We start from the raw sequence: 23,497 nt of genomic DNA on the forward strand, positions 1-23,497 counted from the left end.
CACGTCCCTGGTAACATACTCTGGATTCAACATTAGCTTGGTTGGTAGAAGAAGGATGAAACTAGGTTACATGAAGAGAAGCACTTAGGTCCAAGTTTACATTTTAGAAGAAGAGATATCTGTTCTAGGGTGGGATGATCAAAAGAAATTAGGATTTACAAAAACCCCCACAAAAACAGACCCCGTGAGTAAGATGACACTTGACAACAGTCGGGATTTTGTAAAATGGGAGATGTTAAAGGAGAGAACACCACAGACAGTGATTGATGTTGGAGAGACAAGGGTGGTGAAGAAGAAAGAGAAGACAAGAGAAGTAGAAATGGGGGAATTCAAAATTCACAAAAAAACATCCTTGGGGAAAGTAGAGGAAGAAAGAATAGACAAAAAATTTGGAGAAAAGGCCTGTGCTGATGTTGGGGTGAGAAAAAAAGAAATGACTAATAGGGGAACTGATATGGAAACTGTATTCACAAGAGTAAAGAAGGATATGTGTAAATCTTCCAGCCACAAAGATGAGAAAGTGTGGCGCTCTACTGCACAGGCCGACTCTAGCCGTTGGACAAGGGTGAAATGTGCAAATGATTTTGACCATGCTGGAGTTAATAGTCAGAGCCTAAGTAAATATAAGGGAAGCAAGCAAGGAGAGTACTGGGTCAGGATAAATAGCGAAGTGTCTGATAATAAAATGGAGGAGGCGCATCACAATGCTCGAAGTTCACACCGCAAAGTTCAACTAGATATGATCTGGTCACGCAAAGAAGACAGGAGAGTATTTGTGTACAAAGACAGGGAAGACTCAACCTTGTTCTTCAACTGTACTAGTTTCAAGGAATCAGCTGACAGACGGGTCTTTGAGGAGGCTGGTACAGCAGGATTTACATATGGCATGGATTCAAAGGACAACAAGGGGAGTTTTGTTGGACCTGACGCTGATCATTGTGATGAGAAGGTAAACTGTCGTAGGAGTAGGGGTAGTTGCAGTGCAACGTGGTTCAGGAAATTCCCCAAGAAAAAGAAGTCTGTGACTGTGGCAACTCACCTGGGTGGAGAAATGGAGCAAGTATTTGGGCAATAAAAAACTAGAGTGCCCTGGTTCGTAATGACTAGTGACACAGCATACTTTTTCAAGATTTTTCTTTAATGTTGGGGAAAAGACATTTTGTATTGGTCCCCTTGCTTCCCCCTCCCCACCATGTTTACGGTTGTATCACATTTTTATTCAGTGGGGAATTAGGAAAAAATAACGAGTAATGTGTTTTACCTTAACTCCTGTTTTGACGAATTGCACCTTCATTCTTATATGGGATTTCCCAGTCATTTTTTGGGAATAGTCGTTTGTAATACTTGAACCCGGTATCCTCATGGGCAGGAGTGTTTATTATCTATTTTTCTTCCTTTTCCTTAGGATGAAGGAAGGTTGTTCTTCCCCTTGGAAGGGGGACATTAACATTCTCATTCAGGGTGTTCTGTTTTTGAAACTTAATTGGGGTCTTCTGCGTAAGACTCTATTTATCCTTGTTGCGTCATCTTCCCCGTTCAGTATCACCCGCCCCCTGCTCCCACCTTTCCTTTATTCTCTCCCTCTCTCTCCTTCTCTCTCTTTCTCCCTCTCTCTCTCTCTCTCTCTCTCTCTCTCTCTCTCTCTCATTTTTCCCTTTCCCTGCCTCACTTCTCTCGCCTTCTCTACCCCTCGTTCTGTTTTTGCTTCTCATCTGGCTAGTTTTCTCCTCCCTTGGTTGGGCCTTGCCCTTTACCTCTTTTCTGTTCTCCCTAGGGGGAAAGGTGTGTTGTAACTTAGCACATGTTGGTCTCTTCCCTTATTCTCACCCCTCTCCCTCCTTCCCCCTTGGTACGGTCCGTGCTGACTCCTAGAGCCTGCATTAGAATGTTCGTCGAGACTTATCCGTCAAGCTGGGAGCACCTGTTTACTTAAGGACCTAATAAATGTTCTTGGAACCCTCTATGTGCAGTGGTTTATTACTACACCCCTACATGCAGGAATGCCTGAGGCGTTGGGAGCGCTACATAGGGGAGCAACTGACATAACTGCCCTGAGCCAGGATTTGTCCGCTACTCTAGAAAGGTGCAGCAGGAACCATCAACTTGCCTTAGGCACAGATAGACAAAGAAAGGCTCAGGAAAAAAACTGTCCCCATTGATGGACAGGGCAGGAAAATGGATCTCCTGGTTTGAAAAGAACACCACAGGCATAAAGCTAGCTGTAGGCGACATCAAAAGTCTGCTCAGCAGCCTTTTTGGGGAAGACTGCCATGGTGTTCTTCCCAGCCCACATCCCTGCAGTCACTCTGATCAACACTAAGTAGGACGGGACACATTTAATTCATTCAGACTCCAGATCTGATTGGCCCTGATGGAGCTTGTCCCTGACTACCCAGAAATAGGAGGACTGATGGCACAGAGCATGGAGTCTGGGGAGACCATGACTGAGTTCCTAGACAAAATAAGAGAATGATGTGGGCAGGAGACATAACAGCCCTGGACTGATACAGATCCCCAGGTTGCAGTCTTCTACAACATCTTCAAGAGGGGACTACTCACTGAGATCCAGACCAATTTAGATAGTGTAGTAGGGTTAGACATCAAACATTGGCAGGAAATACAAACCCACATGCTACACTTTTATTGGCAGAGACAGGAGAAGGACGGAAAAGCAGAAGCAGGCCCAGAGAGACACTGCCAAGCTAGTCCAACGTAATTAGAAAAAGACTACCATTGAGGGGGCTGAATTAGCAGCAAAAGTCCAGACGGCACCCTTCTCAAGGGGAGTTCCAGTTATGGACCCAAGAGGGTATCCGCCCAGACCTAGTGGCGAGGTCCAGGAGGCTGGGCCCAAACTGGCCTTGTAGAGTGCCACCATGGTCACAACATAGGCCATCTGACTAACTGGTACTGCCTAAAGCACACGACAACGCACACACATCACACAAACAGCCTCTAGGAAATCAGGCTGCACCCAAGACCTCGAGACGTGCTCTAGAAAAAGCAGCCTATGAATAGATGGCATACCGGAATCTACAACAATTGAACAATTACTGATGACAACTTTGGCTAGGATAACCAGACTTCAACATTGGTGTTAGTTCGAGCACATCGTACACTGCGGCCTAGACCCTGCTCAGTAACAGAGACCGTGGTGCAATTTTGAACAGGGCTCGGAGAAATAACGGCTATGCAACATGAAGGCTCTAACCTCTTTCTTTCTGGATTTCATACAGTTCAGCGCAGTATGCAAGAAGGGAAGTTTGCACCAATCAAGAAATAAACTGCATGAGCTTGACATATGCTATGTTGTATCCTGGCAAGCTGAAGTTTAAGTTCCGTGACAAGTTAAGACAATTCCAAAAATATCCCTATCAGTCAATATGCTATTAGATGCCACTGACTGGCTTTGCTTGTGGAACAAAATCCTTAGTGTAAAGACATTGTTGTCTGTAATGGGGTGTGGGGCAGTAAAAAACCTCCATTTAATTACAGACCCAGCTAGATGATGCCACAAGGATAAGTTGAGGCAAGAATAACTCATCGTTATCTACTTGTTAGCATGCTATTAAAGTGCTGGTTGAAATGTTTTTTGTAGCCTAAGAACAGACCCAAAGATTATTTAAGCTCTTAGGTAGAATTGATTATGTGCCTCTAACGTAGTCATACTATACTGCAGTGAAGCAGATACATGCTCAGAGACATGTTAAGGCATGGGCAAAGTGGGCTCTGGCCCAGGACACCAACCCCTAATAGATCTGGCTCTGTACTACACACTTACCTGCCCTAATGACATTGAATGATTCTTAAACATAGATTGTTTTAAATACCACTTTCTCTTAGTTTATTTTTAGTATGGGTGATGTGTGGGAGTAATTTACAGACATTATGCGGAGACATGTTGTCGTTATGGTTTTCAACACCGTGCCACACCCATAAAACAAATTCTATTAAGTTCAAAACAGGAGCTCACATTTGAAACATGGCAGTGGCTCACAGATATTATTTGCAACACTATTAGTGCGCTTCTGCTATATCGAAATATTGAAAACACACATCACTATCCCTGACTGTTCGATGGAAACACATTTAGCATTTGGACTAGTGTGCCTGTGCAGTGTCAGTGAGCTAGCCAAAGACAGCGTGACAACACCGAGATTGGATCATAAGCTCAAAGCTGTTCCAAACAGGGACCCCCAAAATATGCTTTGCCCCTTAAATCCTTAAGATGTCCCTGTATATGCTGCTTGCCCAGTAATATAAAAGTATCTGATTTTAAGATTAGCATGTACAATATGATCTTATGTATGTATAACTAGTTGTATAATTTTTGCAAGAATGCAATGTCTAGTTTTGGTAAGCATTATAGTACTCATATGTATTTCTGTTTCAGGACTTTTTAACAGGAAGTTATATCAAGAAGTTGGGTCTCAATCTGGGAGGTGGCTTGGGAGATGGAGGGAGTTTGGAGTTTTGTTGGCATACCTCATGACTTACTGGCATTTTAGAATCCACCAGAAGATATGTTTACACACACTTGGCAGACACTAGTTAGAGATGATATGGCTCATGAGTATGCTGGAAAGCACATTTAGAGATACAGGGGGCAGCACAGTAAAACTCACAATGTGGGGGTTAGAGGTTTTAATAACTATTATAAAGCGTATCCAGTGTCAGCCTACCTGGACGGATATAACAATGACATTGTGTTATTGAAGACTCATTTTGCCTCCACCTGCCCCACACAGTACGTCAGAAGTTGAGTGGCTTACCCTATTTCCCTGCTTATTCATATACAGTATCAGATGATGAGGGACGCTGTGTCATACTACAGGACTGGAGTGGACTGCAAACAATTATGGTAGTGAATATAAACGGTCCCAATTTTGATCCTGCATTTTATTGCAACAGTAGCAAAGCCTCACTGATTGTGCACCACATTTTATAAATCGGGGTGGTAAATATATCTTGATGCTGCAACTAGAACTTGACATTATTAGAAGAAGGATAGTTAGGCATTCACAAATGCAGGCAACACTTAATGACAGTGGCAGAATTTGATTTGCTCAAATTATTGCACAATTAGGAACCAAACTCCTTCATATTTACCTTTTACTCATCTCTACAAGGGACTTCCACAAACTTGGATTAGTTGTTGGGTACATGAGGTGTTACTGGCTGGGTAGACTTCATTGTCCATTTGCCTCTCAGTATTTCCTCTATTACATGCGTACACAGACTGTGTCACTTAAGACCGACTGCCCTGCTTGACCCAGTATTCAAAAATGACATCAAGCGGACAATCCTTAACTACTTTTCAAACAATCTGGGATCAGGGGGCAATCCCTAACTACTTTTCAAACAATTCGGGATCAGTTGATTCACCCCCCCACTCTAGGTAATTAGGTCATTTTATTGAAACAGTTAACTAAAACTCACAATTTAAAAAAAGATAAAAAAGGACCCATTGAGACAGTACAAGTTAAAAGATAACAAAGGAAGATAAAAACCATTATCACAGTTCACACTATAACCTTTAAAATCTAGTCTTTCAACTATTGTGCGTTAGGTAGAGGTCGAAATGAGTCTCAATATTTTTGTCTGTTCAGCCTTTTTGAATGTATGAAAATATGAACAAAATGCCAATGATTCACAGTTTCTGATCAAGCCTTATAACATATTTAGAAAATCGTGAATAAAGTGCTTGTGCAAAAAGTGCAGTTATTATTGACTATTAAAATGCTCAATCAGAGTGAGCCAGATGTCTTCTATTCTGCTGTCACTTGTATCAAGAGCTTAAGTCTTTCTGCCACTTTATCAAAATACTTTGTGAATTGGCATTTTAATTGGATCTCCTCTGGGTTAAAACTTAATTTTACTGCCTACCTGCAGGACCTGTTGCCCTTCTGGTAAAATGTTGGTCGAAGCAAGGTCTGCCTTATATCTAACAAGCTTGGGCAGATGCAGGATATATGTATTAGATCCTCTTTTCCTGATCATCAAAGACGACAGCCCTGTTCCTCCAATCTCCTTTTCCATGGCAGCAAGTGAGGGAGAATTGGTATAATACCCAAGAGCAATTTTAAGAATTTTAGTTTTATCTCTTATTTAACCGCCATTTTTAAATATGTGTGTGGCATCAGAGCTACATAATCATTAAGTACAGTCAATCCATGAGCCAGTTTGGCCACAATGTCCTTATCTATTGAGGATATCATTTTTGTTACTTTATTTACGTCCTTTTTGAAGCTCTTATGATCTATGGGGGTTTCTCAGAGGCTAATCAATTCAAGCCTTTCCAATGATTCTAGCAAGTACTCTCAGGCGGGTGAGTTCTCACAATGTAGCAGTTCAACCAACAGATGTGCATTTAGGGATCCCTGCTCCGAGCCTCTGATCTTGTGCCAGCTTTTTATGTGGGCACCCCTTCTTTCCACCGATTGCTTCTGAAGGCTGAATTCCAGGCATATTTGGGTAGGTGACACATAATTTGGTAGCCAAAAGATTGTTCTATATGACCTACCAAATTTTTGTCTAAAACAGTCACATATTTTCCTTGTATTGGTTCACTCCTATATGTGAGCATTGGCATCAGACTTGCTCGAATTACCTGTAATAGGGGATCTAATGTTCGATCTGGTAAGACTTTCTTCAAGGATTTCATTGAGTGGCAGCACAACATAATGCCCTCCGGTCTCAAGACCTCCAATGGGGGTTTATACAAGCCTCTACAGTGTCTATGGGACGAATTCAAGGCATTAGAAGTGAATGTATAGCAAAGAGAAATGGCATCCTCAAGGCACTTCAAATGCGCCTTGGCAGACTTGAGTCAGAAAGCAGTGCCTTTGAATGGAAACAGACGATTGACACAGAACCAGTAATGAAAGCATTCCCTGTGTAGAGCATGTAGAATTCAGAGATGCAGTGGAAAGGGAAGTGAAAGTTCTTGGGAATTACACAGCAGCATGGAGATATGGTGAAAGGGAATGCCCAGGGTGTACCTGGGTGGGAATGGTTTGGCCTGCATCAGTAGCTTCTGATATAATCAAAATAGTCTGGTGACAGGAGCACTCTATATGGCACACATGAGATATTGCAAGAGTTGACTAGTTACTATTCTGAGTTCTACACAGTTGCAGCAGATTTAGACACTTAGAAGAATCACATGTATTATGCATCTTTAGAGCAGAACAAACATGAACCACTGTGCTCCCCAATTATGCTAGAGAAGATAAAAGCACCAGAGAGTGATGAACTCTCTACTACCTTTTGCAAGACGTATGTAAAATAAATCTCTCCGTTCCTATTCACAGTATATATCTGATAGAGACGTCTAGCTGCAGATTCCTTACCTAGGAATTATATCCAGGCCCCAAACTGGATCTAGAAATTGTTCTACAGCCGTACCAATGCACATCGGAAGAGGGTGTCGAGCGACTCCGTAACAACTTCGTCCAGTGCATGCCACTGCAGTCAAGCTATCTTGGCTGATGAGGGCTGAAAGCCCGAAATCGGTCCTAGGATGCTTGTTTCCAGTCTAGGCAGGACCTGGCCTGGCAGTTTGGGCTGGACTGTTTCCATTGGGCACAGGGTAAAGACTGATTTGCATATGGCTGGGTCCAAACTGGAATGGCATGGTGAGTAAAAAAACAATGGATTTAGGCCCAGATCTCTGTACTGGGGTAAATGCATGACATTGTTCTGCATTCTGTCTGTCAATTGTTCTTTTGCAGTGGTTAGGGAGTTGCTCGAAGCCCTCTGGCGACTGGGGATAAATCTAATGGAAGGAATCTGTGGCTAGATCTAGTCTCTAATCATCAATAATCAAGCAAGCTTGCACTTGAGTAACTGTGTGCACTACCATGTGCAGTTTGCTTGAAGATAAACAACCTGTACTGACTACCATTGAAATTATTCCTGTTTAGCCTAGTTAAACAATAACAATTTTCAACACAAGATTATTGTTGAGTCAAAATTGTTTGTAATTGCACAATTTACATGTGAGAAAAACCTCTATGTACATCAAAAAATTATAAGTACATCATGAGATTTTAAGACAAACATTTTTATCATGTATCCAAAAACTGATATTACATTTTGACATGTGTACAAAACTACGAAGCATTCAGTTCCATTACAGGGTGGCCCGATGCATTTCGGGATACAACGTCGCTTCTTCAGGGGCCACTGTACTGAAAAAAAAAAAATGAAAATTTGTATGTATACAACTTAAGAAACAAAAATTATATCATGCTGTTTTATCACATGCATAGATAGCTACCATAAATGAGGGACAGCAAGGGTTGTAAACAAGACGTAACCCCTCTTAAAAATAGAAAGGTTTCATAATGATTGTGAATCGTGGAAGGGTGAAAACAGGAAACTGACAAGTTGTGCGCAACCCAAGTGGTGATCGAGAGCGTAAAACAAGGGAAAATACCTAAATGTAGAAGAAACAGGTAACTGGGGACTGAAATGCACTGGTACACAACACTGTAAAACGTAAACAAAAGAAGTGATAAGAATCTCACAAAACCGCCAAACTTACAGAGAAAGGAAAAACCTGAATACCAGTTAAATGTCAGAGAAGGAAATATCTGAAAGGAAACAGACAAAAAACGACACAATGAAGTTCGGGGTGCCAAAAGCTGAACGATAATCGCATGGGCCAGGCGATGCAGCCACATACCTGCTAGACTATAAGAACAACATAAAACGCTTGTGGCGAATTCGCGCAATAACCACTCCACGCCTTTAGCTTAGCGTAAAAGGCCATTTATTAGGACAGGTATGACAACCAGATTTAAACATAACCTTGATAACATTTAACAATCCCCCCAACATCATGATCTCCAAACCTCGTCCATTCACATACTCCACTACTCACTCCAATTCACACCACGACCTCTTCACACATACCATTCACTTTCCCCTTTCACCTTCATACTCCTCCAGCATCTCCTGCCATCTCACCCCCGTCTACCACACCCCCATCCTGCACCCGTAACCCCCTCCCCAGAAGGGTGATTCTGCCCGTCATGGACTTCTCACCCCTCCCAAGTCCTGCACACACCCCCCTTGTGTCAAACTGTCCTAAACTGGCACGCCAAACAATTTTAGCAAACCAACAAGCAAGCCCGTACCCCACTCCTGAAACCTGTTGGGTGGGAGGGCGGACAAACTAACCTCTATCCCTGCGGCACTGGGGACAGAAAGAGGAAGAACTTCCTCCCCTGTCCCCTTAGGTACCCTCCCCAGATCCCTACCCCTAAGGCCACCCCCCAGCCTATCCTAACTCTCCTGTCCAGGCCTCGCGCCAACACCCCAGGGGAAGACTGGTCTGTCGACCTCACTTCCCCTGGGGGCCGCATTGGAAGACAATAAGAAAGCGGCGAGTTACACACGGCTGCAAACACAGACTGTAAGAAGAGCAAAGCACACTGGAAGAAGCAAAAGGCTTACCGTATGCCGGTATACGCTGAATGGAGTCCCGAGGTTGGTACTTCGTGACGCGCCGGTGAACCGCAATACGAGGACGCCGGCGAGTACACATGATCGGATGCACAAAAATCGCCGCAATATTGGAATAGAAAAAAACTGAGTGATACCACTCACAGACTCGTGAAAGCGAGGAAAGCGGGCTGAGATAATGGAATAGAAACCCTGGGGAAAGGAACTGAAGGGACAAGGAGCAAGGAAGAAAGGGGAGGATGTAAAAAAGAACAAATACAAATATGTTTAAAGAAAAACTGAGAAATTAAAATTGAGAAACGAAAAAAAACGCATCGGTATACTAACACGATGCAAACTGTCATGGAAAGTTGGCTCCTCAGAATGTGGGAAAATCCAGACAAAAAGAGTCAGAAAAGAAACAACTACAGCAAGCAGACACATAGAATTAGATAACCATGGCATGAAACTCAGTGACAAGACACCACCACCCAGACAGAAAAAGGTGTGACTAAAGTGAGCAACAAAAAAGGGGACAAAGATATGTTTAGTTGAATTATCTGACAAAGTTAAATGCACATACTGCTAGTTACAAAATCAATAGACACATGAAAAATTAGCAGAACAATCTGACACTAATGTGTGTTTAAGTAGTGAGCGTATGTTGTGAAGATGTGTCTAAGGAGGGGTTATAATGGGAAGGAGGTTGTTCCTTTACTAAAGACCATGGAAATAAATCGCTGTCGCCCTGCCTTTTTAGCTTTACAGAAACTTGACAATATTTTAACAGTTGTATCAATTTCCTCGTTATTAAAAAATGTTCTTAAATCACGGAAATCAATTGTATCCTGAATTATGATTAATTGACCCTGGTGCAGTGGATGAATTTGTTATATTTATAAACTGTGATTTTATCTGATCTTTTATGGTTATTGTGTTTTAATAACCGAATAAAGAATTGAATTGAATTGAATTGGGAAGGAATCAAAAGTCTGTTTTTTACAAGAAACAACTAAAGTCAATTTTATTGTTGAGGCCATCTGGCATCATTGACTGCAACTTGCGGATCCAAACTACTTCTCTTTGAAAGAGGTTCTTACTGTTATCCATTCCTTCTTTAATTCACACCTTCTCTATTACTGTGAAGTGAACCTGAGAGATGTTGTGCCCCAGTTCAAGCCAATGAACCACCAAGTTGGAGTTTGAATTTTTGTCTATAATCATGCTTTTGTGCTCGCGAATTCGAGTCTTAATCTTTCTTTTTGTTTTTCCTATGTATAGCAGGCCACATTGACATTTGATGCAGTATATTACTTTGGTGGTATTGAAGTCAGAGGAGTGTTTGAGCTGAATTTTGGCTCCTGTTGTTGGATGAATAATGGAAGTTTGTTGTATGACGCTGTTGCAATGTATGCAATTATGGCATTTTTTCATACCTGTGTGGGTTGTTTCAATGACAGCCTGCTTTCTGGTCAGTAGTTCTTTGAGATTTAGACTCCTGTTGTATACAAATAGTGGAGGTTGTGAGAATGAAGACCCAAAATCCGGCTCTTGTGTAAGTCATTCCCATCTCTTGAGAATTCTTTTTTTTTATGTTGTTTGACTTTTTGGAAAATTTGGATACGAAAACTATACGGTTAGTAGGCAATTTCTGTTTGGTAGCCAGGAGAGTTTTACGATCATTTTTAGTGATCCGGTCCTCTGCGATTTGTTTAATTGTGGTGGGATAACCACGTTGCAGGAATCTGGTCCTAATCCTTTCAAGATCAGTTTGGAATGACTCAGTGGTAGATGAAATTCTTTTAGACCTGATCATGTGAGAATATTGTAAATTTTGAATAAATTTGGGCGAATGAAAGCTTTGAAACAGCAAGGTGTTCTTCCGGTCTGTGGGTTTAATAAACACGCTGGTGTTGATCCCTTCTTCTAATTTCTCCAACAATACATCCAGGAATGATAAGCTTGTGGCGCTGATGTTGAAGGTAAATTGAATACATTTTTGCGGGTGTAGAGAATTTCAATCTGTTCGCGTAATGTTTCCTCGGTGTGAGACCAAATTAGAAAGCTATCATCGATGTAGCTAAGATAGATGTTTAGGTGACTGTTCCACTCTAGATTATTCAAGATGTATCTATCCTCGAATGCAGCCATATAGATGTTGGCGTATGTGGGTGCCCCCCCAAAGCCCATAGATGTGCCGCTTATTTGTAAAAAGAAGTCTTCCTTATAATGGAAATAGCTGTGTTGGAGGCAGAATTGTAACAATTTCATGAGGAAAACCTTGTGTGCTCTTATTTCGGGTTGGTTAAGAAGAGCCCATTTGATGGCCTCCAGGCCTTCCTGTAGTGGGATGGAAGTATACAGCGATGTCACGTCTATGGTACATAGCAAGAAATCTGGGGTATTGGAAAGATCTAACTGGCTAAGTAAATCAGTAGTAGCCCTGATATATGTTTTCCAGTTCCGTACAATCGGTTGGCGAAAATGATCAATGTATGCCCCCAATGGTTCGAAAAGTGAACCACACCCAGATACTATTGGTCTGAAAGGAGGATTGATCCTGTGTTTATGAATCTTCGGCAACGTATAGATATGAGGCCGTTTGGGATATTGTTGCAACAGAATTATACTTGTTTTTTTTTTTTATACAATCCATGTTTTGCGCTTTTTCAAAGATGCTCTTTAAGACCTGCATTATTTCTGAAGTTGGATCGTGATCTAATTTCAGATAGCTGTTTTCATCAGAGAGATGTTCAAGCACTTTTTGGAGGTAAATCGATGCATCCATCATCACCAGTGCCCCTCCTTTATCCACAGGTTGGAATGTTAGTCTCTTAAGATGTTTCTCTCCTTAACAGATAAATTGGAGCTTTTTTGGTTGCTGGTAATTAAGTTTGCTTAAATCCTGTTTGATCGATTATTTGAAGCAATCAAGGATCTTATGAGACACGGGTGCCGTGAAAAAGCTTTTGGGTTGAATTCCAAGAACTCATGTTCCTCTTTGGTGATCGGATGGATTACCACGTTATCAAAGAAGTACCTAAGTCGGAGCGTACGCATAAAGCAATAGACAGCAATTCCAGTTTCATGAAAGGTGGTTTTATACGTAGGAACGAAGGAAGAGCCTTTGTTTAAAAGACAAATTTGTTTGGCGTCGAGAGACTGGGAGGAGATGTTAATGATTATTGTTTCTGGCTCCTTAAGTTTTGACAAGGTTTCTTCTTTGTCTTTTCTTTTTCCTCTCCTGGTTTTGATATGCTTGTTTTGCTCGATGTTAAATCCGGTGGTCCCAGAGGTAATTGGCCTTTGGACAAAAAAGAGGGTCACTAATGGAGCTTAAAGTTGAAACTTCCTGCTGGATGCTGGTACTAGTGCTGGCCACGTCACTGCTTGTGGTAACAATTTGCAATGGTGGTCTACTTATTTGTGTCTCACGATCGGACACAACGCTTTCCTCAGAGGAAGTTTTCAGATTTTTATAAGGTCTGCGTTGAGCGTACATTTCTGCCCATGTGTAAACTTCATTGAGACGGTAATCGATGGTGTCTCTTTAAAATTTTATGCATGTGATAAAACAGCATGATATAATTTTTGATTCTTGACTTGTATACATACAAATCTTCATTTTGTTGTTTTTTCAGTACAGTGGCCCCTGAAGAAGGGACGTCGTGTCCCGAAATGCAACAGGCCACCCTGGAATGGAATGCTTCGTAGATTTGTACACATGTCAAATTGTATTGTCAGTTTTTGGATACATGACAAAAATGTTTGTCTTATAATCTCATGATGTACTTATACATTTTTGACGTAAATAGAGGTTTTTCTCACATGTAAATTGTGCAATAACAAACAATATTGACTCAGCAATAATCCTGTGTTAAAAATTGTTATTGTTTAACTAGGCTGAACAGGAATAATTTCAATAGTAGTTAGTACAGGTTGTTTATCTTCACGTAAACTGCACATGGTAGTGCACACAGTTACTCAAGTGCAAGCTCGCTTGATTATTGATGACTGATACAGACATGGGACAGGCAGCCCACAAACACTGTGTAGCACACAGCAAATATACATGACTACTTAACCATTTGCTTAAACATTTTTTTAACTGGGGTTTAAACAAACAAACAAACAAAGGTGTGCACCGCAGACCCTATATGTTTATATAGATCTAGTCTCTTCCAAATAAGGCATTACCAAAGATAAATAACTTTTTCAATCAAGCTTTAGAGCTGGGAGTATTGACCTGATCCCTTGGAGGGGCTATTGTGATAACCCTGCTCAAGCTGGGTAAACCCCTAATTACTGTGAATTATATTGTCTGCTGTCTCTGATATAAGTTGACAAAAAATTCTGGCTAAGATTTTGGCCAATACACTGCCCTCACTGCTACATAGGTGGATTGGGCCAGATCAGTCTGGCTTTTTACTGGACAGGTCAACAGCCAACAACTTGCATATGCTTTTTGCAGTGACTCATCAGATTGACCCAGGGCTGTTGGCAGTGGTGGCGCGTTTAGACACTGCCAAAGCCTTTGATTCTATTGAATGGCCATTCCCAAAGACAATTCTAGAAAGAATGGGTATGGGTAAAGCTATTCTGAAATGGATCTTACTTTAAACTCAGCCCAGTGGCAGGATTATGGTCAATGTTCAATTACCCATCCCAATCACAATTAGTAGAGGAACACAACAGGGTTGCCACTTGTTACCCATTTTATGTGCTCTGGCAGTGGAACCGCTTGCGAACATATAGAGGGAATAATATCATCATAAAGGTAAGAAATTTGGTACTTCAAAATCCTCACTATGAATGCACTCTTTTATTATTATTCAAAGGTTCAGCACAAACATTTCTCAGATTATTCAAGAGATAATAAACTGTTCTAAATCTGCATTAATGCCCCTAACTGAGAAAACCTACCCTTTAGCCATGGACTTTCCAATCACATGGCAACTGGAACAAATGCTATATTTAGGTATTCAATATCAGTTGGATATAGAATTGGTGGCGATGCGGGAAAGTTATGGGAAATGTGTGATTGGGATTACAGAGTTAGTTGAGAGGTGGATTCTATTACCACTGATGATAACTGGCAGCAAATGGCTTTTCAAAATGGTGCTGTTACCAAGACATAATGCTTATTCCGCTCACTAGAACTAGATCATTTTGTGGCCAGTTTAAGACCCTGATGCTTAGACTTTCATGGTCATAGTATCAACCCAGAATAGCATCGACTAAAGTTCAACTTCCCTATGAAAAAAGGGAGCAGGCTACCCCAAATTCTGAAATATACTTTTATGTTGCAGAAGCACGGGTTACACATTTTTAGTTTTATAAGGATAGTGAGGTCCCACATCAAAACTTAGAGGCAGGCCTGGCGACTCCCATTCCACTAGACAGGGCCTTGTTCCAGAAACGTTATAGTCCAAGTAAAAAAATATGTACACTGCACTGCACTATTTGGGCATGGGCAAGGCTGGAGGCAATGACTGGAACCACAGAGACATACTCCCCATTTAGTCGTTAGCAGATAATCCCAGTATACAAAAGACACCAAAAAGGGGTGCAATAAACTGTCACAGGGGAAGAACTGGAAGACAATGGTCACCTCTTTGCTAACAAAGACATTTAAAACTTTCTTGAAATATGTGAATGGTGGTGAGGGCATATCAGTGGATGTATTTATGTCCCATAAATTGCAGTTCTGTTACTCGGATATATAATACCATGCCTGAGGAGCATGCAGATTGGAAGGCACTCACATTGATCACTGCCTAATAAAATAATCGGGAAGTTGTATATCACTTTAATTATTGACCTACCAGCTGCTGAAGAAGTATACATTAAAAGAAAATGGGTGCGCAAATAGGAACATGACATAACAGAGACACAATGGTCTTTCTGCTTCCAGAAATAAAGGTTGTCTCTACAAATGGTAAATTCCAGTTAATGTAAGTAAAATACACCCACCAGACATATTACAGGCCAGTCAGCAGGCAATTGATTTGAACTGTTGGAAGCCAGGTAGCTTTTTTTCTGCACCTTGCATGAGTGTGTTCCGAAATACTATGTATTTATTTATGCATTTTTATATAGTGTGCTGTTAGAAATGGTGGTCTCTAGTTGGCAGAGGTAGGTACCTTTGTCCAAATAGGGACCCTTCCTTCTAGTCAGGGTAAGGAGGATACACACTTTAGATAACCCTTGCTCACCCCCTGGGTTGCTTAGCACCAGCAGGCAGACTTATCCCAAAGGCAATGTGTAAAGCATTTGTACTCAAAACACCAAATAATACAGTGATAACACAACAAATGGACACCACACCAGTTTAGAAAAATAAAGTATCTTTATCTAAAATCAACTAGACCAAAACGACAAAAATCCAACATACAGGTAATAAAATACGACTTTAAAACAGTTATTGCAAAAAAAAAGCAGGTAGAAAACAAATAGCTCCCTATGGGGCTATTGCAACGCCGTGACAGCAGTAAACCGACTGGTGATTAATCAATCAATCGTCACTCTAGCAGAAGTCTCTGCTCGGCAAACCTCTTGCTCACCGTTTCAAAAATAAAGAGAGCAAGAAGCGACGGCCACTCTTTCTCTTATAATGCTGATTGGCTTTGGAATGCCCTCCTTCCCTACATACATCTGGAATCCAGCCATTTGCCTTTCCGAAAACTCCTTAAAACTTGGCTTTTCAAAATCACTGTCCAGTAAAGATGTCTTCTCTGTCCACTGCTGCTGATAGTGCTGGGATGCCTTAGGGTAGCTATGCGCTTTATAAATATATTTTTTTCATTTCATTCCAAATCTAAAGCATGACGCCAAACGTGAGGAGCGCGGCATCAGGTCACATGGACCCCTAAACAAACAGTACCTTGGAAACAAAGTCTATGACGATGCACGATGCCGGTACTGAGGTTGATGTGTATATATAGGGGGGTTTACCCAAACATAGTCACTGGGACCTGGGTTATATAGGTACTGAGAAGAAGGGGGCCTAGCGTGAGTGTAACAAAGTATATGCAATTCAAAAAGATTTTTGCAGAGACAATGAAGGCATCCACATTGTTTTATTCACAATGGCACTAGGTATACTAAATATACTCAACATTGATTACATATCATAATCGGTTGTACAGTGCCCCAGGGGGGAGGAGGAAGTGATTGGGTGAGGATGGTGTGATGGAAGGGAATTAGTGACAGTAAAATCAGCCAATTAACAAAAATGCATTGGTGAGTTAATTTCTATACACAAAACATAAGACCGTTGGTTCGATGCATAAATCAAAAAATATATCATACTCCACAAAATACATTAAATGTAAAAATATTGGCGTGAAGTTGACAATCAAACAGGTTATTGTCGATGTTTCGACCCTCGGAAGTTTGCAGGGATTAGTGGTGCCCTTGATGTGGGGTCTTCATCAGGACAGCGTGCGGGGCAGGCAACCTTAGTTGTCAGATATATTTGCACATATATTTGCAAGAGGGTTCAGGGGATCTGGGGTGAAGTCTTGGTGTCCCTGAGACTTCCGAACGGGAGGCCAGCACACTTCAGGCCCTTGGAGATCTTCTTCAAGCAGGTTCAAAGCAAAGTTCCTGTGGCAGAAACAGCAACTGCAGGCCAACCCCACACAGCACACAGTAAAAGGGGCAGTACTCCTCCTCTCAGCTTTTCTCCTTGGCACAGGTTCCTCTTAGGTCCAGAAGTAATCTTAAGTTCAGGGGATCGGGCCCCACTTTTTATCGAACAAATTTCTTTGTTCTCTAGTGGCTGAGAAGCTCTTTGCCCAGCCAAAACCAGTTCTGTCCTCTCTGGTGCAGCTGTCTGGCAGGAGGTGGAGACAGCATTATCCAAGGCAGACCAGGCCCATTCAGGTGTGAAAGAAATCTACTCCCTCTACTCTAAATACAGCCCAGTTCTATTCAGCCCAGCCCTGACTCATCCAGGAAAGGCAGGACACACATCAACTCCCCCGTGCTGTCAGAGAGAATGCACATCCCCAGCCCCTGTCGTTCAAAAGCCAGACAGTCAATCCACAAACCAGCAGAGGCACACAGGATGGCTAAGCAAGAAAACACCCACTTTCTAAAAGTAGTATTTTCAAACACACAAAATAAAAATAATCTGTACTAAAAGATGCATTTTTATATTCTGAGTTCAAGCATACTAAACTCCACTTTCTATCTCGTCCCAATTGGAAGTTATATTTATAAGATGTTATAAATAAAATCCCATTCTATCTTTTGGGACAGATAGCCTTTCAATAGTAAAAAATGAAATTGGCAGTATTTCACTATCAGGACATGCCATACACATCAGGGCATGCCCTACCTTTCATATACACTGCACCCTGCCCACAGGGGTACCTTGGGCCTACTTTAGGGGTGACTCACATGTAAGAAAAGGGAGGTTTAGGGCCTGGAAAAGTGGGTGCACTTGCCAGGTCGACATTACAGTTAACAACTGCGCACAGACACTGCAGCAGCAGGTCTGAGATACCTTTTCAAGGCTACTCGTGTCGGTGGCACAATCAGTGCTGCAGGCCAGGCCCACTAGTAGCATTTGATTTACAGCCCCTGGGACACTCCTTACACTTTACTAGGGGCTTACCAGTAAATCAAATATGCCAATCATGGATAACCAATCACGTTCACAATTTACACAGAGAGGATATGCACTTTAGCACTAATTAGCAGCAGTAAAGTGCACTGAGTCGTATAGCCCACAACAACAGGTCAGGAAAAAATAGGAGGTAGATGCAAAAAGTTTAGGGATAACCCTGCAAAAAGGGCCAAGTCCAACAAGCGCACTTTACCCGAAGGTGTCAGAGCGCTTTACAATAGAGCCAGATACATCACATAAGGACTTTAGAGTACATGAATTACATATCAGATACAAAACTGATTCATGTGTATAATAAACCAGAGTACCACATGTCTCTGTCATCATTGTTCACTGCATTGTCCTTTTTTCATTACCATGCTCTTGCTGCTTCAAAACTGGAGGCCAACCCCATGCACTGGAGCCCTCCGCTCCAACTCAGCCCCAACATGGCTCTCCCAATCTTTTCATCCCCTGCTCTGGCAGGTTACAGACATCTTGATGGCTGGACAGGCAGCGTCTGTGTGACCTCTCAGCTCACTCCGGCACAGACTCTTCTCCAGCACAAACTTCAGGCCGCGACTCTCCCAGCTCTACCGCATGCACACACTCCTTTCAACAGCTGCTCATCTTCCTGACCTCCACCTGAAAACATAGACAAGAAAGTCCGGCTCAAACATGGCCATCTCAGTCATTTTTTTATAATGTTGCAACCTTGTTACAGAAAATGACGACTCCCAGCTAGTGATCACCCCATTGATGGCATTTCTAGGTTATGAAAATGATGTTCTGAAAGGATATTGTAACTATGTCGCTCTAGCCTTCTCTTTGGAAAAACACAGATTGGTTCTGATTTTGGGACGGAGCAGTCCTACCAAAATAGAATACTGGATGGCAGAGTTCTCAACGTGCTTGTAGCAATCCATGTACCTCTACTTCCGTCCGCGGCACACTCCAGAGATATTTAGGGCTTATTAAAGACATAAATTGCAAAGAAATGGCTGTATCCCAAATTCCATTTGCACAGTGTGAACTGAATGGATTTTGTTGTCAATGTTATGTGTTTTAAGCCTTCAGGTTTTGTAAATATTTGGTAATGCTGCCATCCACGATTGTATCAAGCTGGTGCTTAACTAATTATTAGTCTATTTCGTCTACTATGGGAAAATGGGTGCTCAACTGATCTATAATGTAAGGCCCTCTCATAAAGGAAAAAACCGGGTAAAGGGGGTTACAAAATGTAATTATTGTTTACTGTATATCTTCTAAATTTAGTTTTGTTGGCGTTGACATGTTCAGAGTGGTAGGGAATGTGTGGTATAATGTGCCTACATTTTTGGAAGCCACGTCTTTAATTGTTACAAAATGTCTTATCCTTCTTATGGTCCATTTGTGTGTCGCTCAATTCTCCCCACAAAGATGACTGCCTATTTTGTGGTACATGTTAAGTACACTCACTACTGGAGGTAGAAAGGGTTTCTTCACACATTTGTCTACGTTCATCCCTACATGGTTAACCCAACTACTGCAATTCACTCTAGACCTAGTAATTTTGTAGAAGAGTGGGTTGCTCTCATATGCTCCTAGCAGAAGGATTAGCACGTAAATATCCTGGCCTCCCTCAAGTAACCATCAGTGAAAATAATGAAGGTGAATATATGCGGTGCCAATTTTGATCCTACATTTTCTGAAACCGATGACATACCAACGCTTCAAGCAAAATAATATTGTGGTTGTCCAAAGCTATTTAAAAGATTTCAAGTGTCATATATCATAGTCACATGCTGATGAGTTGTAAACTTTTATAATGTCAATAAATACACTGTTCTATTTAGTATCAAAACTTTAATAATTTCTTTTACTGTCTTTCCAGCTTAATCTATGAGAAGCCAAACATCCTCAAACCTCCGTGAGTGTTTTTGGACCTTTCTTTACAATTGTTTCAAATATTTTGTGTATGAAGGCATATTGTATTCATTGAAATTTCAGACTTAGAAACTGTAAGGTGGCCAATGATGTGCCTAAAACCTGAAACAAATACAAAAATGTATCTCCTATGTAAACTCCAAAACTCTTCACTGCTTCAAGGGTGAACAAGGATGAATATGCCAGCTACTTGCAAGTTCCTTAACTCCAACTGTGCCTTTCTGACCTGCTCATATGGGCTTTAAAGAAAGATGCAGTGAGGATGGTCCTTAGGTCAACTGGGATCAAGATTCTGGAACATATTGGTTTTTGTATTGAGCTCATTTTATTCTTATTAAGAAAACCTGAAGGCATGCGTTTTCAGGCAGTTTTTAGGCAGTTGGCTTGATTCTTCAGGACTTCGGCTTTTTTTTCTCAAAGATATCAGTCCCTTTTTAGATACATTTCCACACTCTCACTGCCACTGGCCAATTGTAACAATATCCAGAGATAATCTCATCTAATCAAATGTAATGACACTTCTGCAGCACACTATTACTAGGGCTCCCGGTTTTATGGTATTTATTTGTTTGCCATTTCCGTCTATATTTATGCATATTTATTTTTTAGGCATTTTTCCTGTATTTATCCACATTTATTTTTGCCACAAGCAAAAGACGACGCTACAGCTAGTATTTTTCAACATTTATTTAAATTGACAATGCACACATGCGCTCTGTTGTTATTTGTCAACACTATACATTCATCTGAAAACTTTGTCATTTGCAGGATGTCCCAAATATGCTTAAAATTGCTATCACAAGCCATTTTTCTCAGAGCCTTGCAGTTTCTGTCATCGGCAGAGTGCCACATCCTCTCCCCCACTGAACACCATACTGCCCCGCTGAGAGAAACTCACACTGCCTTCAGCTGCAACCCAATTGTGCCCCACCAGAACTAAAGCTGTCCCTAGCCATCACTATGAGGATTGATGTTTTGTGTGTGCAGAAGATTAAAACCGACACAGAGGTGAACGGAAGTTATTGCGTGCAATAATGATCATTTATTCTGAGTTTTGCCCCTAAAATGGGGCGCATATTGGAAGTTTGGAGCGTACACACCAAAATCTACATGTACCATTATTCACCTGCCATTTTTCCATTGAGAAATGTCTGCTGTTTGGCATGCAGAAATGTATCCAGCTTATGGGTTTCTATCCCACCCGTATTTACTGGATACAATAAAAAATGCAAAACTTATAATCTGATATGTGCAGTAACAGGAGTTACCACAGACACTGGAACTTACTGGGACACTCTTAATGAGGGCGTAAGTGTACGATGACACATATGAAGGACTTTCCAAAAGCGTTCACTGTGTTTGCAAATTACAAATGAGCAGAAAACAGATAATTTGGCCGGGTCTAAGGCCCTGATGTTGGTGGTAGCTTCAAACCTGCAATAAACAAAAACTGATCTGCACCCTTGCCAGTCTTTGTCGAAGCTCTGGGTTTATTTAAAATCAAAGTCAAACAGTTTGGAAGGGACCCACATTCAGAGGCGCAACTAGAGTGAAATTTTGGGGGGTGGGGGGGCTAATAAAAGTTTCAGGGGGGGGCTAATTTTTCAGCAATCGGCAGAGTGAAGAGGCAGGCCCAGCTCCCCGTACTAGCCTTGCCGGCCTACGATCTCGACGACGTGCTCGGAGAGCTGGGCACCGGCACGCACTCAGTCATATTGACGCTCTTTTTGCAGCTGCCGATGATGCTCATCTGCTCGGCCAGCAGCGAGTGGCCCAGGGGGCTGCGGCCTGGGGAGCACCACAAGCCGGGGGCTGTGTGACTGCACCGTGCATGGACCCGGGGGTATTGCAACCTCCTCTATGGTGGGGGAGTACTGTCCTCACCAGGGGACCCCCCTTGTGGGGGTACTTGCAATACTTACTACCCATGCCATATCTCCCTCTCCCCTAGTAGTGGCATCACTGTGAGGGAGTTTACCCCCTTGGACCAAATGCACTATGCAGGTGGTCCCTGCCCAATCCAGGCTCTGTACAGTGCATGCAAGTGTAAGGGTACTGCTGACAAAGGCCCCCGGCAACCTGTACTACGATCCCTCCTGCCCTTCATAGTATCGGTACCCCCTCCCTAGAACATGCAAGCGGTCCTTGCTTCCACCTTGCCCCTGAGATTTTTCTTTCTGGACCAGTGGGTGGCCCTGTCTTAACGTTGTGTAGGTGCCACTCATCCCAGCATTAGGTGAGTGTCCCTTCCGATGCCCTCTGCTCGGCCTCCGAGATATACTTCAGCCTGGGTCCACTTGTGCACTGTCTCCATCGGGTGCTTTTGTTACACCGACATGAAGAGTGCTGGGCGTGAGTCCTTTATCACAGAAGGAGGTGCTCAGTCCCTTCATCGGTGAAGGGTGGGAGCGCCCCCTAGAATCATAGCTGCTTGGGATGTTGTATGCAAACTTTACTTTTAGTATTCTAGTGCAGTGATTCTGGGGGATCAGGTCTGACTCGAAGCTGCAGGGTGCTGGGGACACAGGCAGGTGTTCCTTTAGGAAGTGTTTTGTGGTGCCGTAGAGATAATGGCAGACTTTTTAGTTTAAGATTGAAAGTCCTTCTCCAGTAACAGGAGCACCACTATAGCAAACATTTGCAGAACTGGATACAGTCCAATCTTTGAATACGTTTAAAAGATGCCTGACAGGTGCAGTCACTCAAGTAAGCAAATGACAGCTTGCTGCTGTCCACCAGCAAAAAATAAATGCACTTTAAAACAGAAGATGCTATTGTAACTGATAGACCCAGGCTCTGTACTCCTTTCCTCGACCACAGTGGCAAGGGGGAGAGCTTTATGCAAGCAAGGGACCACTACCTCTTAGAATTTCTTGGAGTGCTCTTAGAACTGGCCTAACAAAAAGAAAAAAAAGAGTGAAGAGGCAGGGGCTCTAAGAAGGAGTGAAAGAACAACGAAGCCTCATTAACAAGTAAATGGTCTTTCAAAGACCTGTGAAGTACTCGGGTGCAGCTGGCAGCACTATGTGTGCCCGTGAAGCTGAATCTAAGGAGGAGAGAAAGCAGATGGTTGTGGGTGTGAATCTATTGATGTCAATGAAGAAGACCTCACTCGAGGGGCGGAGCACCGGGAAATGGCTGGGACATCAATAAAAGCATTTTGTGTTACTGTAGACAGGTCTGCTGGAGCACAGCAGCACAGCAAATTGTACTAGTATTTTCCTGGTTTAATATATAAATACAGATAAAGGAAAGCTTGTTTTCCACCTGTATTTATATGTAAAAATCCATAAAAATGGAAAACCGGGAGCCCTAACAATTACATACTAGGCGCTGACCCGAGAATGGACATTTCCTGTAGCTCAAAAGAGTAGGCATTTTAGTTTACAATCAAGTCAGAGAGTGTAAAGAAACTAGTTCCATGGTGGGCGACAAAGAACCCAGTCAACAGTTAAATGCAAACAATGCAAAGATCATCTGTGGAAGTGGCATGGCTTCAGAAAGCCT

General features: G+C 42.1%; 1 protein-coding gene across 1 annotated transcript in view; it reads left to right on the forward strand.

Annotated features, from left to right (window-relative positions):
• LOC147701898 (histo-blood group ABO system transferase-like) overlaps positions 1 to 23,497 on the forward strand; it is a 621,989-nt gene that overhangs the window by 229,716 nt on the left and 368,776 nt on the right. The window contains exon 5 of the mRNA XM_086930527.1: positions 19,938 to 19,973. Coding sequence (XP_086786653.1) covers positions 19,938 to 19,973 — 36 coding nt within the window. The remainder of the gene's footprint in view (positions 1 to 19,937; positions 19,974 to 23,497) is intronic.

Source organism: Lissotriton vulgaris, chromosome 7 (genome assembly GCF_964263255.1).
Source record: "Lissotriton vulgaris chromosome 7, aLisVul1.2, whole genome shotgun sequence".
Lineage (NCBI taxonomy): Eukaryota > Metazoa > Chordata > Amphibia > Caudata > Salamandridae > Lissotriton > Lissotriton vulgaris.